Source organism: Zootoca vivipara, chromosome 12 (assembly GCF_963506605.1).
Source record: "Zootoca vivipara chromosome 12, rZooViv1.1, whole genome shotgun sequence".
In the NCBI taxonomy this organism is placed as follows: domain Eukaryota; kingdom Metazoa; phylum Chordata; class Lepidosauria; order Squamata; family Lacertidae; genus Zootoca; species Zootoca vivipara.
The window spans coordinates 5107633-5128970 of NC_083287.1; the positions used below are offsets into that span (position 1 = coordinate 5107633).

Below are 21338 nucleotides of genomic sequence, written 5' to 3' on the forward strand. Positions count from 1 at the left end.
AGAGAAAGATACAACTGGGGGAAAAGGAACTGGAAGAAAAAGTGCCAGTTTCTGCCCATCTAAGTGGGCACATATGGGGTATACAGTCCTTGAAGTAAACTGGTCATAAGCTGTTGTGGGCTTTGTAGTGTCATAGTAACACCTTGAACTGAGTCAGGTAGCAAAGGAGAAGCCAGAGGAGGGCAGTTCTTCTGAGCAAGAATTTTCTGTGCTGGCAGGGATTCGACACTACCTTCTGAACCAAATGCAACCACATACAGCAGGCATGTCCAAAGTCTGTCTTGGGGGCCTAATCAGGCCCCTGTGGCAGTTTATTTACTGGGGTCAAATCCTGTAAAAAGCTCAACAACTTCAACCCTGAAAAACTTTGGTCGGCCCTCCCGCATCTTCACTTCCTCAAATCTGGCCCTCTTTGAAAAACATTTGGGCACCCCTGACATACAGGAACCCCATCTTGAAGACACCAATATCGGAACAACTGTAGTCCCTGCATTGCATTGAAAGGATTAATGGCTAATGGGATAAAATATCATTAAGCAGAAAAATCTGTCAATAAACAGAAAGAAAAGTACCGTAACCAGAGTTGATATATAATTAAAAGAAAATGCTGTATATTTTTGTGACTTAAGCATGAAATTAAGTAATTAGAAGCAGAAAAGAGGCTTACCAGTAAATGTGCAATGCTAACAAGGCTGACTACAAGCTGCAATGCAGAAGAATTTCTTGAGGTGGGTAAAAGTTAGGTGTGTCGGTTCCCCCTCCTTTAAAAAAAACAGAAAACAGCAGCCTCCCATATTGCATTGCAAACCTCCTGAAACACCTCTGTTTCGAAAGCAGCTCACCCCACAGCATGGGGGTGCAGGCTAAGAGGGAAATAGGCACACAGTGGTTAGTCGACTGGCTCTCTGGATCAAAGCGATATTCTTCCCTTGGCAGAAGTTGGGGGGGAAATGCACAATAAAGACTGCTGAATTTTATGGAAGTGTAAGATTCCTTGCTTAATGTCAGACTGAGGCAGATGGTCGAAACTGAAATGGCTCAGGACTCTTGTTGTTTGCTTGCTCCTCAACTGGTTACAATTAAATTCAGGAATGATATTATAAAAACTTCCAAGAGATATTTTCAGGCCACAACAGAAGACACAGATCAGTTTCATAATTGGAAACAAGAACGAAAACCACTTCCTTCTTATTTACTATCGTCTAAAGAATACTGTTTAGATGCTGATGCTAAGAAGACGAGTTGACTATCATAAATAACGTATGCTGAGGGGGAAGTTTCAAAGGGACTTTATGTTAGGGGTTAAAAGTTTATAGTCAAGGCACTTTGGAATGCTGGTGCCCAGCCATTAATTTCGGATCAACTCATAAAGCACTGCTCCTAGTGAGAAATCAGCTACTATCCAGCTGTGTCCTGATTTAGCAAATCCACAGAATTAAAACCTTATGGAGCTGGTGTTCCCAACATGGCATCCATGCAAGCCTTCAGCCCAGCCCATTGTGCCACTGAAGCCTCTACACCCCTCTCTCCCCTCACTGCCCCCTTTTCCCCTTGTTAAGAAGGGAGAAGAGAACCACCTCTGCCTAATAAAGCTTCAGTAGAGAGAGAAGAACTCCAGTTTTTCATGCTAAGATTGGAATCCAAGAAGAAAGTGGAGTGACTGGGGAGAAGAGAGGCAACACATTTTGAAAGGCAACAGCAAGCAGGGGGTGGACGACAGACCAGGAAGAGAAGGAATGGGAAGAAACAGAGTTTATGTGTTTATTTTCCCTCCTCTCTGGCTCTGGGTTTTTGGTCCGGTTCCCCCATCACTTCCTTTTGTCTCTGGGGTCTTTCCCAGTATCCAAGGCACATACATGCAGCGTGAGCAAGAAAAAAGCAATAGCGTGTGACTGGCCATGCCGCCAATGGCAGCCATTTTGTGACAGGCCAAATGTTGTCCACCTCAGAAGCATTTTGGGGGCAGCATTTGAAAATTCCAAATGTGCCTCCTTGGGCAAGGAAGGGTTGGTGATCCACTGGGCAACAGCTTTAACTTTGAAAGATGTTTACTAGATAACATAGCACACAGCTTTGCATCTGTTCTTTCTTCTTCTTCTTAATTATAGGCCCAGGAGTGACTGGAAAGGCAGCTGGTGAGCAGGGGAGGCACCATAGGAGATGCTTTCCTGAAGGCTGCCAATCATGCTGGGACCTCATTTTATTAGTGCTGGGGAAGAAGACGGAAGCCTTCTCTTCCCACAAGTTTTCTTTCTGTATGTGAGTCCCCCGTGTATATAATTAAGAAAAATATTGATAAGCAGCTGCATATATGAAGCATCTAGCACTGCTGTGTTTGTATTATTGTTCTGTGTATATTCTCTGATGTTTTACCTAGTGAAAGTTGCTTTGTTATCTTAACAGTGCATTTAGATGTAATTCACCCTGGTAGGTAAAAAAAAGGTAAAGGACCCCTGGACAGTTAGGTCCAGTCAAAGGCGACTGTGGGGTTGCAGCACTCATCTCGCTTCAGGCTAAGGGAACTGGCATTTGCCCACAGACAGTTTTCCAAGTCATGCGGCCAGCATGTGGTTTAAACCACAGCGCCATACCCTTTCCACCCTGGTATGGATGAAGGACAGGCTAAAAATAAAATTAAGGAATAACAAATTAATAAATCTTCCATACATTTCAGTTACATTTTTAATGGAATGTTCAACATGCATTTTTGCAATGGGTCTCAGACTGTGCTTATGGTAATAATTTACTAGGTGACATACAGTAACTATGAGATCTTTTCAAAAAAATTCCACATTTACTACTGAGTAAAAGGATCAATTGCTTGGATCCTATGCAAATACAAATATCTGTATTTCTTCTGAGCACTCAAAAGTCAGGGGGAGTATTCATGGTCATTTCAATGAACTGCAAATTACACATGCACTTAAAAGATGAGACATTGGGGGGGAAAGAAAATACAAAAAAGTTATTGTTATTATTTATTAAATTTGTATACCACCCTTCATCTGAAAATCACAGGGCAGTTCACAACAGAAAAATACAAAATGAAAATACAAAATACATAGTTGAGGCTTGTTCATCATGAGCTAAAATTCGGCTTATAAAAATGTTCTGCCTGGTGAATTGCTTACCATCTTTTTATAAGCATAGATCAATTGCTGATCATGGGTAGGTCCTGTACACAGAAAGGCAGGTGTATGTATGTGTCAGGAGACCACCAGGGGTCAGCAGGGAGCCCAGCGGGATGGTGCAAGGGCTCCAGGACGCTGCTGGTTCAGAGCATCGCTCCAAAGGTGGCGTTGAGGCTCTCCAGCAGAGTAGAGCTCAGGGGATGCTGACGGCTCACAGGAACATTGGGAAAGGTCTGAAGTGTTGGACCTGAATGCTGTGGAAGGGGAGGCGTCAGAGACCAACGAAACTGCTCGGCAGTTGAGCAGTTCAGGGGGAGAGGGGAATGCTCCCACCCCTTCACCCCAAGTCCCCAGAAGGGACAAAAGCTGGAAGCCGAAGCGCAGGCTGAGGACACCAAAATTCCTTTGTTGGAGGCGTTCCCGCCAAGCGGCACTTCTGGATTCTGGCTCGGACTGAATGGTCATGGACTTTTTAGCTCTTTCTTGTACATATGCATATAATAAAACTCTGTAAAAAACCAGCTACGGAGTCTGAAGCCTCTTACTCGTGAGAAGCCAACCAGCACTCTTACAGCATGTGTCTTCCATAATATTGATAATTAACCATTTAGGTCTGTTTAGGTTGCCTATGCCCCACTTACTCCTCAGTGGTGTTTGCTTCTGAGTAGATATGCCAAAGATTAGACGGTTGATCTGCTATTTTTGGAACCAGACTTGCAGCTATTGAAGTCCACATGCATATTTTATCATTTTGCTAAAATGCTCTTAAAAGTTTGGTAAATTAGTGCGATAAATTCAACCTCATAGATATCCTAGCATGTCATTTATAGGAGCAGGTTAGTGCAGTGATTTCCCCCCCCCCCTTTATTAACACACACATAAGCCTCCTGAGTGAAATTTGCCACATGTGCCATACTGCAGAGATTAATCAGGAAGTGAATCCTGTCCTCATTATCCAAATATCAGAATGTGTCCTCACCTGAGATGAGAGCAAATTGCAGTCTATGTGCATCCCCTTCCCTGTTTTATACCGCTGAAGAAGTCCAGCCATAATTGCACCATAGGCATACAATCCTGTGGCAAGATCAGTCATGGCTACTCCTGGCCTAACTGGCTCACCTTCCTAGAAGGGGGGGAAATAAGACAAAAGAAAAGTTGACATTTCAATACTCCACCCTCTACACCACAAACATTTTTCTCTACATTTTGTAAAATGACTGCCACTAGCTACAGACTTGCCTTTGACCCTTCCATGGAAATATGCTAGCAAGTTCTTTCAGTTTAAGGATTCTAAGAATGAAGGTGATCCTCTTGTTAACTGTGATCATGGATAATCTCACTTTATTGTTATTCATTATTATCATTTGCTGAATTTATTAGTCACTTTATCTTGCCCAGGGAAACCCAAGGCAACTTACAGACAGGGAGGCAGACAGCCCCCCCCCCCCGTCCCCAAAGCTACATGAAAACCAAGAGGAAAAAGAAATACAGTAAAAAAAAATCCCACCCACTACTAAAATGCCACAGATACTTAAAGGCCAAAGGCCTGGTTACAGAGGAAACTTTTTTCCTTGGGCCTAAAGATATACAGTATAATGATGGCACCAGGCGAGTCTCCCTGGAAAGAGCATTCCATAACCAGGGAGCCACTGCAGAAAAGGCCCCATTTCACGTTGCCATCCTGCAGACCTCTGGTGGAGGGAACACAGGAAGAGGGCCTCAGATGATGAGCACCCAGAGCAGAACTGGGTTAAATTCAGATTATTTTGGGTCCCTTCCAACTCATGCTTCCATGATCTTCCACCCTCCAGCATGATGGCAATAAACTTTCAATTTCCAAGTGGAGCCTCTCTAACTTTAACCATCTACATTCCTTAGGATGTGTTGATCTGGACTGGAAAGCAAAAGGGGAGGACAAACACACCACAAATAAGGCTTATTTGCATCAAGTAGTGTTTAAAATGCTGGTAGCTAGACTTTTAAGTTACACAGAGCTCCATCTCAGCATGGTTGTTTGTAAGATTGAAAATAACCATACAGTTAATAATACTTTCCTTACATAGCACCAATGGGCATAGCATGTTATTAAACCAGACGACGGATGTCTGTCTCCAAGAGTTTATAATCTAAATGTTCACAAAGGGAGGAGGTAACAGAGGCAAAGGAGAGGTAAAGGCCACAAATAATGAATGGGAGTGTGCCTCAAAGCCCCACTGCAGTTTACCTCTGGGTAGCAGTACATAGGAATTGCACTATAAATGTAGTTGCACACATTTAATATTTCTTTAGGGATGAGAACCATGGGATTAGACTAAATATTTTGTGAGAAAGTTTATCTGTATTTAGCTTCATCATCTGATACCCAACTCATCATGATGGAAGTCAGATTCAGAAGCAAATTTCTTATTAGTTTCATTCTCTCTCTTTGCTAAACAATGGCACATATGGAGGCAAAGTCCAACGCAACATGGGAAGCCATGAGGGTTTGGATTAGACCACTCAAAATTGCTTCCAGCACACAGAATCGTTTTAGGTTATGTTTCTGTGAGTTATTTTAAAATGGCCACATGCCAGACAAAGGCATCTGTATCAGTTAGGTCATCTCCTTCATAATTAAGAAAGATCAATAATCCTTAAAAAGAGCTCATGCTGCGCTAACATTTCAAACCAGTTAGGCACCCCTTGGAGTAAACTATTATACAACAAATACAATTAAAAAGAAGCTGAAAAGGTAACCATAAGAGACTGCGGACTTGTAAACTGTTAGTAATTTTCTCTTTTGGATTTATTATGTTCTCTGAATGTGCCACCATTTTTCTTATTCAGGCATTTTAGACCGACCCTAACTGCTTTGGCTTTAATCTTTTTCCAAATGTGTTGGCTGGAGATCAAAGCTTTGCAGGAGAAGTTTGATAACCAAATGATAATACCAGATGCATCATCATCATCATCTGTATTTTACCTAAAAGTCTGATCCCACTCAATAGGGATCAATTCAAGTTGAAACACATTCATAGCGGCCCACAATTTGTAACCATATAGAAAAGTCCCCTGCCGTGGCAATATTACAATTTAAATGTGCAGCAATTAGAAGGGAGGGATATGTAGAATTGACTTACTGATCATTGTTTTCCTTTATGGTTTATGATTGGAAAAGCAGTTCTTCTATCTTGATGGGTAAATCGTCTAATAGCCGTGGTTATCCATGCTTTGATAGCTCCCACCCCATTTTAACTACTGAAATGCTTTGTATGTCAAGCTGCTTTTAAAAATGGCCTGAAAACCGCAGTTGGTTCAAACCAGAACCACAAGTTTTTATCAAATTATGTCAGTGATTTATCAGCCGCACTGGCACCCAGTCCACTCCCAGATCCAATTAAAGATCTGGTTTTAACCTACAAAACCCTAAACACCTTAGGGCAGGTTCCTTTAATAGTCACCTCCTCCTACCAGGTACTCCCCCCCCACACACACACACCAAATGAAGTGAGGGAGAGAGCCTTCTTAGTAGTGGCACTTCAGCGATGGAATAAACTCAGCAGAGAGCATTGCCTGGTCCCTTCATATCACAGGGTTTTAAACTGTGTTTTAAACCTGGGCCGTAAATGATTTTTCGCTGCCTCTATACAAGGAAGGTTGAGTTATTGGTTCTTAAATATGGCTATATATAGCATTATTTTATTTTGGGGAGCTACTTAAATTACTCGAAGCATTTTTATCCCATTCTTCAGCCAAAAGTGGCTTTAAAAGTGCCTTACAAATGTCAGTGATAAGAGAGTGCCTGCCTACAATCTAAAATATTGTTGTCGTCATTCTTTATTATTATTGTTAATGCTTTATAACTTTTCATTTTTGGTTGAAACCATCAAAACCCTATAAAATTAATAGGGTTTTATGGTGCTTCCCAGGATGCTTTGCAGGACACAGAATGGGCTCAGCTTTTCCATTGTTTAGAACTTCACATTATTTTGTTAAGTTTAAAACATAATCAGCAATCAGTTCTATACTTATATAAGCAACATTTTTTAAACTTTTGATTTATTCCATTTTTGTATTTTTACAAACAAATCAGAGAGAACTTCTTCCAATAAACAAATAATCCAATCTTCCATTTTTAAACAACTCTGTATCTGTCAAAACAGAATTACTAGTCACAACACAGAACGAAAATCTCTTACTCACATCTCTCCTTGCAGAAAGAAGAGAAGCTGCTGAAATCTTCAGAACAAGTGAGATGTAATAATGTTTCACATTTTTTTATGACTTCACTGTGTTCAAAGAGCTGAGCAAATGTTACTCTAACAATTCTTCCAACAGCCTCGTATTGAGGGCTTAAGCTCAGAGTTGGCACCTTGCATGAAGGAGTTCATGGGCAAGCCTACATCCGAACCTGGCTCCCACCTGTCTTGCTGAGGGAGAATGAATTCCCCCTAACAGCCCCATATCAACTCAGGGGCACAAACTGTTGAGAGACTGAGAGGGCAAAAACTGACAACTGTGTGGGAGGGAGACTTTCATATGTTAAATTGATTCTTCCCATGGTTGTACTTGACGTAGCCAGAAACACATCGGCCATGAATAACAGAGCAGCATTGGCATAGTCGGGGGGGGGGGTGCGCTAAGGAAAGTGAGAAACCTTCCAAACAGCCCCATAAAAACTGAATGGCACAAAAAGGGGAGAGACTGGGAAGGGGATAAATGTCAACCAGGAGGAAAGGGAAGAGAATGGAGTGGCTGGAACAAAGGGACATACAGGGTAGAAAGAACCACTTTCAACTTCACAATGAGGTCTTATTTTCAAACGACCCCAAGGAGAAGTGAGAACCAGCAAGAGAAATCCACAGAGAACTGGATTTCACTTTATAGCTGGGAGGGGCGCCACTCCGGAAACCCCCCAAAACAGCAGCAAAGAGAATAGTTGTCTACACACCAGACCTTTGTCCAGTGCTACAGGCAACCCCCATTTTGCGCAAGAGTTGCGTTTCTGGCCCCTGTGCACATTAGGAGAGTGTGCATAAGCCCGCCCTGCCCCAGTCCATCTTCTCCTGGGTCCAAAAGGACCCCCACATTGGCAGTCACATGTCAATTAACACGTGCAAGATGGCCGCTGCCTGTATTAAACCCCTACTGCAGGTTGTGGGGTTAGCCTGGAACTGAAAGACAATCCTGGAATGCAATGTCGTTTACTGTAACTGCAAGTACAAAAGCCAGGCTGACAGAGAGTAGCTTACAGCAGCCCTGCAAAATTGTAGGCCAGAGGTGAGACCTGAATTGTCCTCTCAGACCCCACAGAAGGCCAAACCAAGCACTTAATAGCGTGGAGAAGTCTCATACTTGATTGTCTTCCATGTGGTAGCACTTCCCAAAAATTCAAAACCTAAAAAAATCAATCAATAAATGTGGCACATGAAGACCAACCTTTGAACTAGGACTCTTCTCTTTAATGCTAACTTTTTAAGCACCCTAAATCACAGCCCCACACCTGTAACACACCTGAGCGCCAGGGATACAATATGTTGTAGGGGCCCACTTGTTCTTTCTTGAAATCAATCTGAAATCAAGGCAATGTTTTAAACTCTTGAGGACGAGGCCATGACAGCATGCCAAGATGACCCTTAACTACAGAGCATCTTATTTCCACTGTTTCCCACTTCCTAAATCTCATTAATTCTGTCCATTACTGCAAACCATGCAACACTGACGTTTTAAATTACAACAAAAGCACTGGGCTTCACTTGTGGTAGCCTACCTGGGGACCTGTGATATGCAAGAGGCCTGAAACTGCAGCTGCAACAGAGTCATAGCCTGGTTGTTGAAACTTCGGACCAGTTTGACCATAGCCTAAAAACAGAGAGAAAACAAACTTAAGAAGAACGTACAGGGCAGTGGTAGGGACTAACCTTTTTGGCAACTCAAGATGGTGTGTGTGTGTGTGCTAAAGCCTATTTCCATCAAGTTTCCCATTTTGAAATTAATAGATTTCCTAGGCAAGCAGGCATTCCATTTGGCTGCTGTTATCCAAGAAAGCACATTGCTTTGCAACTAAATAACATAAAACCATAGATCATCCAGTCCACAAGCCTCTTGTGCTGCTAAATTATATCTACTTAAGAGACAACATTTTATCTGGCTTCCTATGTACACACGCAAGAATATTATGCATACAGTATACAGAAGGAGGTCCCTCTCAACAAAGTGGGACTTCCTCCTGGAAGACATCATGCATAGGGTTAGGCTGCAGCAAGCTTTCAAAACTTTCCAGAAGCAAATCATCATCATCACTGGGACAAAGCAGCCTTTCCCCCAAGAGATAGAAAGTAAAGTCCATGCTATTTGATGAGGTCATAGATATTCATAATCAGAAGTCCAAAGTATGAGATGATGCTAGACTAGCAGCACATTCTGGTACAAATGCTACAAAAATCTGCATACACTAATTTCTATTTATATATGTACATTTTAAAATGGTTGCTGTAATTTAAATAGCTGCTCTTCCAGTTGCTGCCTCTATGCATTTTAAAGGAACAAGCAGCATAATAAATGTACAGTACACCCCTCTCACAACAAATATATGTAATGCACATAAGTTTTATACCCTGGTACAAAGTATGTATTGTTGTATAGAGGTGCCCCAACTCCCTAAACAGAGAGAACACAGGCACAGGGTATCACCACAGATTTAATCCAGAAAACTAGATCTACCCACTTAATGACAAATTAATAAGAAACACCTTTAGACTTGTTGTTCTGCCGAGTATCAGTTTTATCCATTATGAACAACCAACATCTTTATTTAATAAAGATTAATGAACTAAGCAAAGAAACATGAGCAATGCTCTAGGATGAGAAAAACCAAACTTAAAGTGAGGCATTGCATGCATCTTTATAATTATAGGGCTGCCAAATATGCTAGAATAAAATATTGAGTCTAGATAATGCCTGTCACATGTTGAGCAGCATGTATCAAACAAGCAGACCTATGTACTTTTGAACAAGTGCAAGTCAAGTGATCTGAGCTTCAGAGATGGCTTGTGACAATTTTTTTATTATTATTAAAGATTTTCTGGGGTTACAAAAGTACATCATCATTTTCATATCACAAAGTCCTTTCTACAGATCAGTTATATTCAACGTGAGACTTTAATTTGGGTGTATTTTGCATATGCACTCTATATTCAGCCTATTTTAAATTGCCACATCTCTACTTTGTAATATTGTTCCTCTTAGAGTTGGTACAAAACACTGTCTGTAGCCTTAATTGCCTTCTCATGTTCTAAACAATAAACTGAACAATTTTTTTTATTTAAAAAAATTATATGCCACTTAACTACAGTAGTCTATAAGCAATGTACAAAGTTAGAATGCACACCAAAAAACCAGTTAAAACTGAAAGAAAATATTAATTAAAATACCTGCTGGAATCATGTTTTTAAAAAGTATTCCATCTGTTCTTCCTCCTTATGGACCATGCAAGAAACTCTGCAGTTGTCATTTTAAAATTATGGGTTGATTTCAATTACAGTGGTACCTTGGTTTACGAACTTAATCTTTTCCGGAACTCCGTTCTTAAACCAAAGCATTCTTAAACCAAGACGTGCTTTCCCAAAGCAGCAGGGGACTCAATTCACAAATGGAACACACTCAACAGGAAACAAAACATGTTCTGCTTCCAAGGCAAAGTTCACAAACCAAAACACCTACTCCCGGGTTTGCAGTGTTCCTAATCCAAGTTGTTCATAAACAAAGCTGTTCTTAAACCAACGTACCACTGTACAGACAAGGGGGAAAGAAAGTGGACCCTCTTTGAATTCTGTGATTTTACATATGAAGACAAAGCAACAATCATCTGTTCCTTAGCAGGTCTTAAAATTAGGTAAATACAACCTCAGATGAACAACCACACATGACATATTGTACCGTGTCATTATTTATTTAACAGAAATAAAGCCAAAATGGAAAAGCCAGGTGTGAAAAACTAAGTACACCTTATTATTCAATAGCTTGTTGAACCACTTTAAGCAGCGATAACTGGAAGTAATTATTTTCTGTAGGACTTCTGTGGAAGCAGTAGGGGTGTACTTAGCTTTTCACACACAATTTCTCCATTTTGGCTTTATTTCTGTCAAATAAATTGTGACCCTGTGTAATATGTTGTTTGTTGCTCTTTCGCTGAGGTTGTATTTACCTAATTTTAAGACCTGCTAAGGAACAGATGATTGTAAAACCACAGAAGTCAAAGAGGGCGCAATTTCTTTTTCCCATGACTGTAAGTTCTATATCGTTCCAATTTTAGTATATGTGCTGCCGAAGCGAGCCCATGGCTGTAAGTTCTAAGTAGACTCACTGAAGTTAGGGGATCAAATCTATTCTGGGGTCTCAGTTTCCCACTAAAAACAACTCAGGACAATTCCAAAGCCTGCCAAACTGAAAAAAGGCTTCACAAGCAACCAAGTTGCAATCAAAGATGGAGCCATCCAAACCTCACGGGGCAAGGTGTTCCATAACACTGGTACGGCCACTGAGAAGGCCCTATTTCACATTCCAAGCCATCTCATTCCCACCGTAGGTGGGATGGGATACAGGGTGACCTCCTTACTAGATCTTAATGAACAGGCAGCTGGTACTGTATGTGAGGTGGCAGCTGCTCAGGTCTCCGGCGCACAAACTATTTAGGGGCTCAAAATCCAGTTCTTGTCCTCCTTTCTATATTTAGGGAAGGTACTGTATTAATAGGGACCCAGGTGGCGCTGTGGTTAAACCACTGAGCCTAGGGCTTGCGGATCAGAAGGTCGGCGGTTCGAATCCCTGTGACGGGGTGAGCTCCCATTGCTTGGTCCCAGCTCCTGCCAACCTAGCAGTTCGAAAGCACGTCAAAATGCAAGTAGATAAATAGGAACGGCTACAGCGGGAAGGTAAACGGCGTTTCCATGTGCTGCTCTGGTTTGCCAGAAGCGGCTTTGTCATGCTGGCCACATGACCTGGAAGCTATACGCCGGCTCCCTCGGCCAATAATGCGAGATGAGCGCGCAACCCCAGAGTCGGTCATGACTGGACCTAATGGTCAGGGGTCCCTTTACCTTTACCTTTTACTGTATTAATAAATCCCTAGCACATAATGTATTGATAGCAAAACTGCTAATGGCACCAGGCTATAAACTGCATGTCACTTGAAGGAGTCTAATCATTTGTCTGTAACTTCTTTTTCTGTTGACCTCAACAGCTTTTTGATGTGTACACTATAAAGGTTCCGCACTACTATGTTGTTACTATTCTTTTTTTAAAAATTCAAGGGAGGAGGAGGAGGAGCAGGAGAAAGACGCAACTCTCTGAACTGTGCCCTGAAACTAATAATCCACACAGGTGTACCAGAGCACATGTTAACATGATCCAAAGACTCCTAGAGTGAACTGGATGTAACTGGGGCACCTGTTGCTACAGACAGAATAGACTTCCTCGGGGGATAGATGAAGCTGGTGCCCAACTAAACTGGGCAAAGGCAGAATTCCCACTGTGTGGGCAGGAACAACGCTGAATGCAGAAGCCCAGGCCCGATTCTTCAATTAAATTGCCTGTCCGCAAGATAAGCAATTATCTGTTTCACAAAATGGCCTCACTTTAAGTCTTTCCCTTTCACACCTTGTTTTCTGTTTTTTTTGGGGGGGGGTCACTTAGATCCCAAAGTCTTAGCCGTGTGTTTTTTCCACTCAAAACTCTTCCAGTTGATAATTTTTTTATTGGTGGAACCACTGAAGCACAGCATATAGATTGCAGCAAGGCTTCTCGACTGCTTTTCAAGTCCCCTCCAAAATGCATGCATCAGAAACTGATTCTGCTTATCATCAGAAATATCAAAGCACATTTGGTTTCTAGTAACCTTAAGAAATAGCATCTATATTAAAGTCCACTGCAGCATGCCAAGCAAGTTAGCTCCTTAGCAGAACAGGAATGCTGTTTATCTCTCTCTGCCAATATGCATTACCAGATGTACAGTTTCGTTTAACACTGAAAAGGAAATTTGAGGAACAAAAGCAGCAGGGTATGATTCAGAACTCATTCATCTTTAATTCCCATACCATCCTTGCTTGTTTGCAATGAAAACACACACTATTTATTTAAAGTTTAGAAAAGCAATGCCCTTATTATTTTTTCAAAATAAACTAAATTTTCTATATCTTCCATTTCTCAGGTACATAATTCTGCACACCGCATAACTTCACTGGCAAGTTGGAAAATAACACATCTAGAATCTGCTTTCTGTTGCCTATTGGGTCATCTGCATGGTAGCTGTTTAAACCCTCAAAATGTAGACTTTAAATAGCCATAAGACATCTTGTTAAATGCAGAAAATAATTTTGTTTCTTGAAAATCAAGTTGCTTCCCACTTGCAGGTACTGGGAAATCAATACCCCAATCTTTATTGGGATACCGGCCATGGTTTAATTTTATTTCAAGATAATTGATTAGAATTCAAGGTAATTAGTCAATTAAAAGGGGGCAGTAAAATTGGTGCAGAGGACTAGATATGTTCTTGCCTGTGCAGGCTTTCTTCACTACAGCTCCCCACTGAGTGTTCCTGTTCATGCTTGAGCATCTTGACAGGAAGATAACCCAGGGGAGGATCACATGCTTCAGCTAAAGGCCAGCCAGCCCCACCACCAAGTTGCTCAAAAACTGTTAGGTGCTGCCAAACCGAGCCCATACACCCTGACCTTCCCCCCTTCCTAGAAGGCACCCTGTCCATGCCAATCACCATCAAGAATTCCTGGCTTCCCATGAGCAGCTCTGCTCTTCCCACTTCCAACCATTTCCACCTGCCTTTATGTCGTGAGAAAGAAATTAAATTTTTCAAAAGCTGTTTCATCCCTTAACGAAAAGATACCTGAAGGAAGACCAAAAAAAGCCTGACGACATGGGCACTGCACTGGCAGCAGGAGGCCTCATTAGGGAAAGCACGCCTTGGTTTAAGAACGGTTTCGGTTTAAGAACAGACTTCCAGAACAGATTAATTTCGTAAACTGAGGTACCACTGTAGTACACTGATGATACTAACATATAAGGCCAAGTTACATGAGAGACTGCCTTATTACTTATGTATGTGGTAGTTCGCTGGGTTCTGCAGATGTTTCTCCTTAAAAGTCCCCAAATCAACAAAACAGCACCCCTATTGAGATATGACAGGTGATTATTACCTGCACTTTCCAGAAACAATCAAAGACATGGAGCTTCTAACAGTCCAAGAAGATGGGTTGAGCTTTCACAGCTAATGATGAGAGATGCCCCTCAAAAGGGCCATAAATCTTAACTGGAGCTTTTGGAATGTAATGGCAAGCCCTGGAAGTGGAGTGATTCAGACCAAAGACCCCCATGGCTGTTATTTTAAAACAGTTTTAAAAGTTGGCAGTACTTTTTCACTGCACCGAATCTAGTTGGGACCTTTGTGGACCTTTAACTGCAAATAGAACTGCCTGTTAGGTTATGATGTGCTTCTGCTTGCTTATTTGTGCATAAAAATTAACACCTTTGGAAACTATCCTCCCTGCCTACCAAGAATGCAGCGCTACACCTGCATGTATCACTGCTTATAGGAATAGCTGCACTTCCTCTCCACCTAGAGCAGAGTTTAGCAATATCTTTGCAAGAGACCCCCTACCCCATGTCTACCATCCTTCCCAATCTCATTACAAGTGAAGTCAGCAACAGTGTTCAGCCGAAGGATAAGGAGCCTGTGGCCATCCATATGTTGCTAAATCCCAACTGCCCTCATCCTCAGCCAATGTGGCCCAATGGCCAGGGGTTCTGGGAGTTGCACTCCAACAACATCTGGAGAACCACAGAGCACCCGTCCCTGAATTACAGCATCGTTGTGGGATTTGCTTGTGAGCAAACATGTTTAAGACTCCACTTTGTACAATTTGCCGGCACATCCTTGCAATTCTTCAGGGTTTATTTTCCACAAGACCACACTTGTGGGCTGTTGAATTTCATGTTCCGTCTTTGAAAAGTTCGGCTCTATGCTTCAAGGGGGTCTGAAGAGGACGGTGATAATTGGAGGAAGTTGATGTAAGCTTTTTCCACTGGGGTTTATAGTGCTCTAGCTAAGGAAATAAGGAAATGCATAGGCTGAAAGAGGTTTGCTGATTTAACTAAGGTTGCCTGTTCGGCTGAGTCATCCAAGCTACCTGAAGTTAAAAGCAGGAGCAAATTTTCAAGCAGGTACATAACACTGATAATGCTCCTGTCTTAAAGGCAAAGGATCTTCTGGTATGATGTATTTCCTTCCCTCTCTCCCCCCATCCCAACACACAACTTTCTTCTCAATGTTGTTTCTGTGTCATTGCTTCGAGCTGACCCTCTAATGGTTGCCGCCTCTTCATAAATGGATCTACAGTGGTGCCTCGCTTAACAAATGCCCTGCTTAACAAAATTTCCGCTTAACGAAAGGATTTTTCGAGTAGAGGTTGCCTCGCTAGACGAATTTGTTTTGCGAAAAATTCGTCTAGCGAATCGCGGTTTCCCATAGGAATGCATTGAAATTCAATTAATGCGTTCCTATGGGCAAAAAAAAAATTCAAAAAATTCAATGCATTCCTATGGGATTCGCTAGACAAATTTTTCGTTATAAGAAAAGACCCGTGGAACGAATTAAATTCGTCTAGCGAGGCACCACTGTACTTTCCTTCGTAGTTCAGTCTCTAATTAAAGCAGCCCGTGCCAGCCATCCACAAAAGCACATTCTTTTTCTGTGCTTTACGTTAGCTGGACAAACACAATAAACTTAAACCAACCTCAACCACCAAGCTGTCAGAACATATCAAAGTAACGCTACTTCTAAGATTACCCCCATCACTAACTAAGCCAACCTATGAGCAAGAACAGATTGACAGAGCCCTGAGAGCATCACCAAGCAGTCGGGATGTTGGGATGCATCGTGGCAATAGCAGCACCAGAGCAATCACCAGCACAGGGGGCTATGTAGATTCAATCAGGATTGTTTAGATAAGAAATCCAAGTTTAGTAATCAAAATTTCCAAATGGAGTTCATATTTGGGTTAGCTACACATCCATTATTTTCTCACACATGACCTTCGCTCTCTGAAATGTTACTTCTCCAACATGGATTGTCAACAATTACCACCTTAACGTTTCAAGACCAAATGAGATATAACTGCCTTGCTATGGCTCTGATCGCAAACACTTACTTTTTTGGGGGAGGGGGGGATTGCACTGAAAACAATTTAATTTGTAGATGTTGATGCAAATGTTGTTGTTCTACTTTACTAGTGTCTCAATCCTAAAGTAAAAATTCAATGCAGACAACTTTATATCGCTAAATTAGTTACTATTCTTCAGTACTTCCCCTAGGGCCAATGTCAACGTCATGTTCTCAACCCTTTAACCTGGGCTAAGGGAGAAGAAATGGGATGTAAGATTACTTGGTCCTTCACCCCAGGCCTCACCTTACATGAGAATCACTCCTGCTAGACTTAATCAATGACCATGGCTAATGCTAACCAAGGTGTGCAATGTATCGCCGTAATTCCCACTCCCAACCTGCAGAGGCAGTCCAAGAGGACACCACGCTCCAGGGCTCATCAATGGAACACCAGCAGGTGCACACATACCTGCCGATGACTTCCATGAGGCTTCCAAAAGGACCCGAGAGCTTCCCCCTCAAGCTGCAGCAGCATCCCTTCCCCAACTTCTGAAATGAGGCTTGGAAAAGGCCGCCTATTGTAGCCAACAGAACATTTTACGCAAGCCTCATTGCAGCATGCGGACGTTATCGAGGGGAGATGCAACTGAGTGAGGCTTAAAATAAGGTTTTGATTGGCTCTAATAGGAGGTGAAGTGTCAAAGGTGCCCACTGAGTTCTTCATGTGCCCGCAAGCCCAAAAGAGCTGGCAACTCCTGCCAAAGGTCTCAAAAACTGTTGGCATATCAAATTGATTATTGATCAATCATATTATTGATCTTTGGGTGCAGTTTTCTAAACATCTGTGTATCTTATCTAATGCATTAGCTAGCCTATTTTGTCCACTAAAAGGCAATGGTACTGCACTAATAACCTCACCTAAGTCAAGTTAAGGCAAGCCCACTATGCCTCATATTATAGGAACAGAACGTTCTACCTAAGAGCGTGTTAAAAGATACCCATGGTCTGTTTAGAAATAATAGTAATAATAACAATATCTAAGAGCAATGGGGTACCTTATGCAAAAGTATCAATGTCTGAATTATGTGTTAAATTCACATGGATTTCCAAAGCAGCTGTTAGATCCGAAGAAGGCCCTTATCACTGCTAAGACACTGGATCTGATGCTATATTTCCACACAGCATTTAATATAGTACTCTCTTCTCCATTTTGATCCCACAACTTCCGTCTGGATTCTTTCTAAGAACCAAATGAACAAACGTTGCTGATAATGAAGAAAAGGCAAATGTGGTAGGACCAATGCTGGGGCAGAAGGATGGGAATCAAACCACACGCACAAACACCTTAATATTTTTTAAAGTGTCCCTTTAAAATGTGTTAGTTCAAAATGCAAACACATACAGTGGTACCTCTACTTACGAATTTAATGCGTTCCGAACACATATTCGTAAGTCGGAAAAATTTGTAAGTCGAATCCCATAGGAATGCATTGGCAGAAAAATTCGTAAGTAGAAGCAACCCTATCTAAAAATTCGTAAGTAGAAAAAAAATCATATCTAAACCGCATCCAAGATGGCGGACGGAGCTCCATTCGTAAGTAGAAACATTCGTAAGTAGAGTTATTCATAAGTAGAGGTACCACTGTACACATTCCAAAGCTAAAGATGATAATTATGTCTCCTGATAATGTCACTACCTGCCTCATTCCCAAAGGAAAGTCTCCAAACAAGCAATTAGGTTGCAAATGACTGAAATTTTGGCTTGTTTTGTGTATATAAGTGAGTATGTGTCTTTTAAATCCTTACATGCCAAAAATATATTATTTTTTTCTCACATTAAATGAGGAATACTGTCCTTCTAATAGAAAGAATCCTTTGGGGCTGGCATAGTCTCTTGGGATAACCACAAACTTGGGAATCAAAGCAGAAGTTGGACTAGACTTTTTGGCACCAACTATTCTCCCTACAGAGGCATCCCAGAGTCACAACAACAGCCCAATATGAGAAACCTTCAAGGCTGATACAATGAACAACAGACATGTGACAACAACTGTCTATATGAATAGGAAAATATCCAGACCAGAAGATATGTGTCAGAGAAGCTATATATTGCAAATTGGCTTTCTCCCGATTGAAGTACAGTGTTTGAGGACCGGGACATTCACAAGGAAACCAAAATGCTTGTTTACAAAGCTATTGTACTACCAACCTTACTATATGCTTGTGAAACATGGACCACTTATAAGCGCCATCTCCAACTCCTCGAAAGATTCCATCAATGGTGTCTCTGAAAATTTTTACACATCACTTGGGAAGACAGGTGAACTAATATCAGTGTACTGGAAGAAGCAAAGATCACCAGTGTTGAAGCAATGATTCTTCAACATCAACTTCATTGGACTGGTCATGTTGTGCAGATGCCTGATGATCGCCTTCCAAAGCAACTACTCTATTCCAAACTTAAAAATGGAAAGTGTAATTGTCACAGTGGCCGGAGTGGACTACTTCAGAGTAACGACGCTACGCAGCTCTGCATTTTATTCTTTTATTGGTGCTGCGTATTTACAGTGCTGAAGTCATTGCTATTTACACGGAGTGATGTGGTCAGTCGGTTTCAGAACCTCCTAATGGCTTTTGGCGCGTCTTTCTCCAACACAAAAGCTTTGGCAGACCCATCCTCTTTCCCCTCCTCTTTCTGCGTAATTCCGGAGTTGGGGGGATGGGTCTCCCCCCCTTATTCGCCCCTTCCTGTCCCACCTGGGACCCTGGCTCCTCTACCTTGCCTGAGCCTCGGCCCCGACTTCCTGCTTCCCCACTGGCATCGGAACTCTCTCTGCTTTCCCCTGTGCTCGGGGATGGGCTTGAACTCAGGAGGGGAGGGACTTCGCGATATCCCCTGTCCCTCACATCCACCCCCCTCCCAAGCTCTCCTTCACCCCTCCCCAGGTCCCCCCCAGGTGTCGGTGACGACTGGAAGCCTAAGAACTCAGTACCTTCCGAGCCCGTTGGTGTGAACACCTCCCCCCAGTCCTGCGAGCCCCCCCCCTTCCGCCTGGGAGGACGGGAATCCCAAAAAGTCCGTGGCGTCAGAGCTGGTAGGGGTAAAAATGTTCTGCCAATCTGCTCCTTCCTCTGACTGGGTGGATCTCGGTGACACCCATACCTCATCCTCTGGTTCCTCAAACTCCGCTTCCCAGCGCCATGGTGAACTGCTCTCCCGTGCTTCCTCCCCCTCCCCCTCCCTTTCCATGTGCCAGGGCTTGGGTCTATGGGGAAAGAGGGCGTGAAATTCTTCTACCAGGAATTCCTCCTGTATCTGAGTGGCTGGGACCCATTCATTCTGCGACGGTGGAGCATCCTCCCATGCCATGAGGTACTCCAGGCCCCCCACCCCCCACCTTGAGTCCAGGATGGCCGTGGCCTCATTGAGTTGCTCCCTGCCTTCCCTCTCCCCCCCTCCCTCAGGGGTTTGTTCGCTGCCTCGGAGCCTGCTGCTTTCCCTGTACGGCGACAGCAGCGATCTATGAAACACTGGGTGCACCCTCATGTCCTCTGGCAGTGCCAGCCTGTATGCCACCGGGTTGACCTGTTGCGTGACCGTGAAGGGGCCCAACCTTCTGGGCGCCAGGTTTTTGCACCTCCCTCTGATGGGAAGGCCCTCCGAGGACAACCAAACTTTGTCCCCCACCCTAATGACCTCCCCCGGTCGCCTGTGGCGATCTGCCCCCTTCTTGTACGCTTCCTTGGCTCTCTCCAAGTGTTCTCTGAGCTGCTGGTGCACCGTCTCCAGTTCCTCTGCCCAATCCTCAGCCTGTGGGCCCTCCTCCTCCTCCTCCCCCTCCCTCTCTGGGAAAGATCTGAGGTCGCGCCCGTAATTGGCCTTAAAGGGCGACACCCCTGTGGAGACGTGCACCGCATTGTTGTAGGCAAATTCTGCCAGTGGCAGGCGATCCACCCAGTCCGTTTGCCGCTGGCTGACGTAGCATCTCAGGTACTGCTGCAGAATGGCGTTGACCCTCTCCGCCTGTCCATTGGTCTGCGGGTGCCGAGCCGTAGACAAGCTGACCTCCACCTGCAGGAGGTTCATGAGCCGCCGCCAGAACCTGGAAACAAATTGGCGGCCACGATCCGAAATAACCCTTAAAGGTAATCCATGCAGTCGGAATACGTGGTCAACAAACAGTGTGGCTGTCTCTTCTGCAGAGACCGCCCTGGCACACGGTATAAAGTGGCACATTTTGGACATGAGGTCCACCACCACCAACACTGCGGTCTTGCCCCTGGAAGAAGGCAGATCTGTGATGAAGTCCATGGACACCACTTCCCACGGCCTGTGTGGTGTGGCTAAGGGCTCCAGCAATCCTGCTGGCGCTGCTCTGACCACCTTTGCCCGCTGGCAGGTGTCACAGCCCCGTACATAGTCTCGAACATCTTCCCGCACCCCTGGCCACCAGAAGTGTCTCATGACTAGGTGAGCGGTTTTGTCCCTCCCAAAATGACCCACCGTTGGGTTGTCGTGCATCTGCTTGAGGACCGTACGTCTAAGCTGGGTGGTGGGCAGGTACAGTGCACCCTTGTAGAAAAGCAGCCCCCTGTGTGCTGCAAAGTCTTTTGCCTGCTCCCCCCCCCCTCTCAGTTCTCTGAAGATGTGGTTGGCAAATTCATCCGCTGCCGTCAGTGCTGTGAGTTCTGCCTCGCTCACCACTGCTGCTCCGCAGGACCATGCTGACGGGGGGAAAATGTGCCTGGGTGCCGGTGGCGCCTCCTCCTCCATGTACTCTGGCTTGCGGGAGAGGGCATCCGCCCTGACATTCTGCTCTCCCGGGATGTAGTGTATGGAGAAGTTGAAGTTCGCGAAGAACTCTGCCCACCGTATCTGCCGCTGGTTGAGCACCCTGGCAGTTCTCCAGAACTCCAGGTTTTTGTGGTCCGTGCACACCTGGATGGGGTGCTTGGCGCCCACCAGGAAGTGTCTCCAGTGCTGGAACGCAGCGTGGATCGCAAGAAGTTCCCGATCAAACACCGTGTAGTTTCGCTCTGGCTGGGTCAACTTC

At 43.7% G+C, this 21338-nt stretch overlaps 1 protein-coding gene across 6 annotated transcripts in view; it reads right to left on the reverse strand.

The window, feature by feature from the left end:
• Positions 1-21338, reverse strand: part of SUGCT (succinyl-CoA:glutarate-CoA transferase) — a 291365-nt gene that overhangs the window by 251788 nt on the left and 18239 nt on the right. For all 6 annotated transcript variants that reach the window (XM_060280556.1, XM_035129164.2, XM_060280557.1 and 3 more), the window contains exons 7-8: positions 8881-8972; positions 4111-4254 (exon numbers count right to left, since the gene is read on the reverse strand). In XM_060280556.1, the coding sequence (XP_060136539.1) occupies positions 4111-4254; positions 8881-8972 (236 nt within the window). The remainder of the gene's footprint in view (positions 1-4110; positions 4255-8880; positions 8973-21338) is intronic.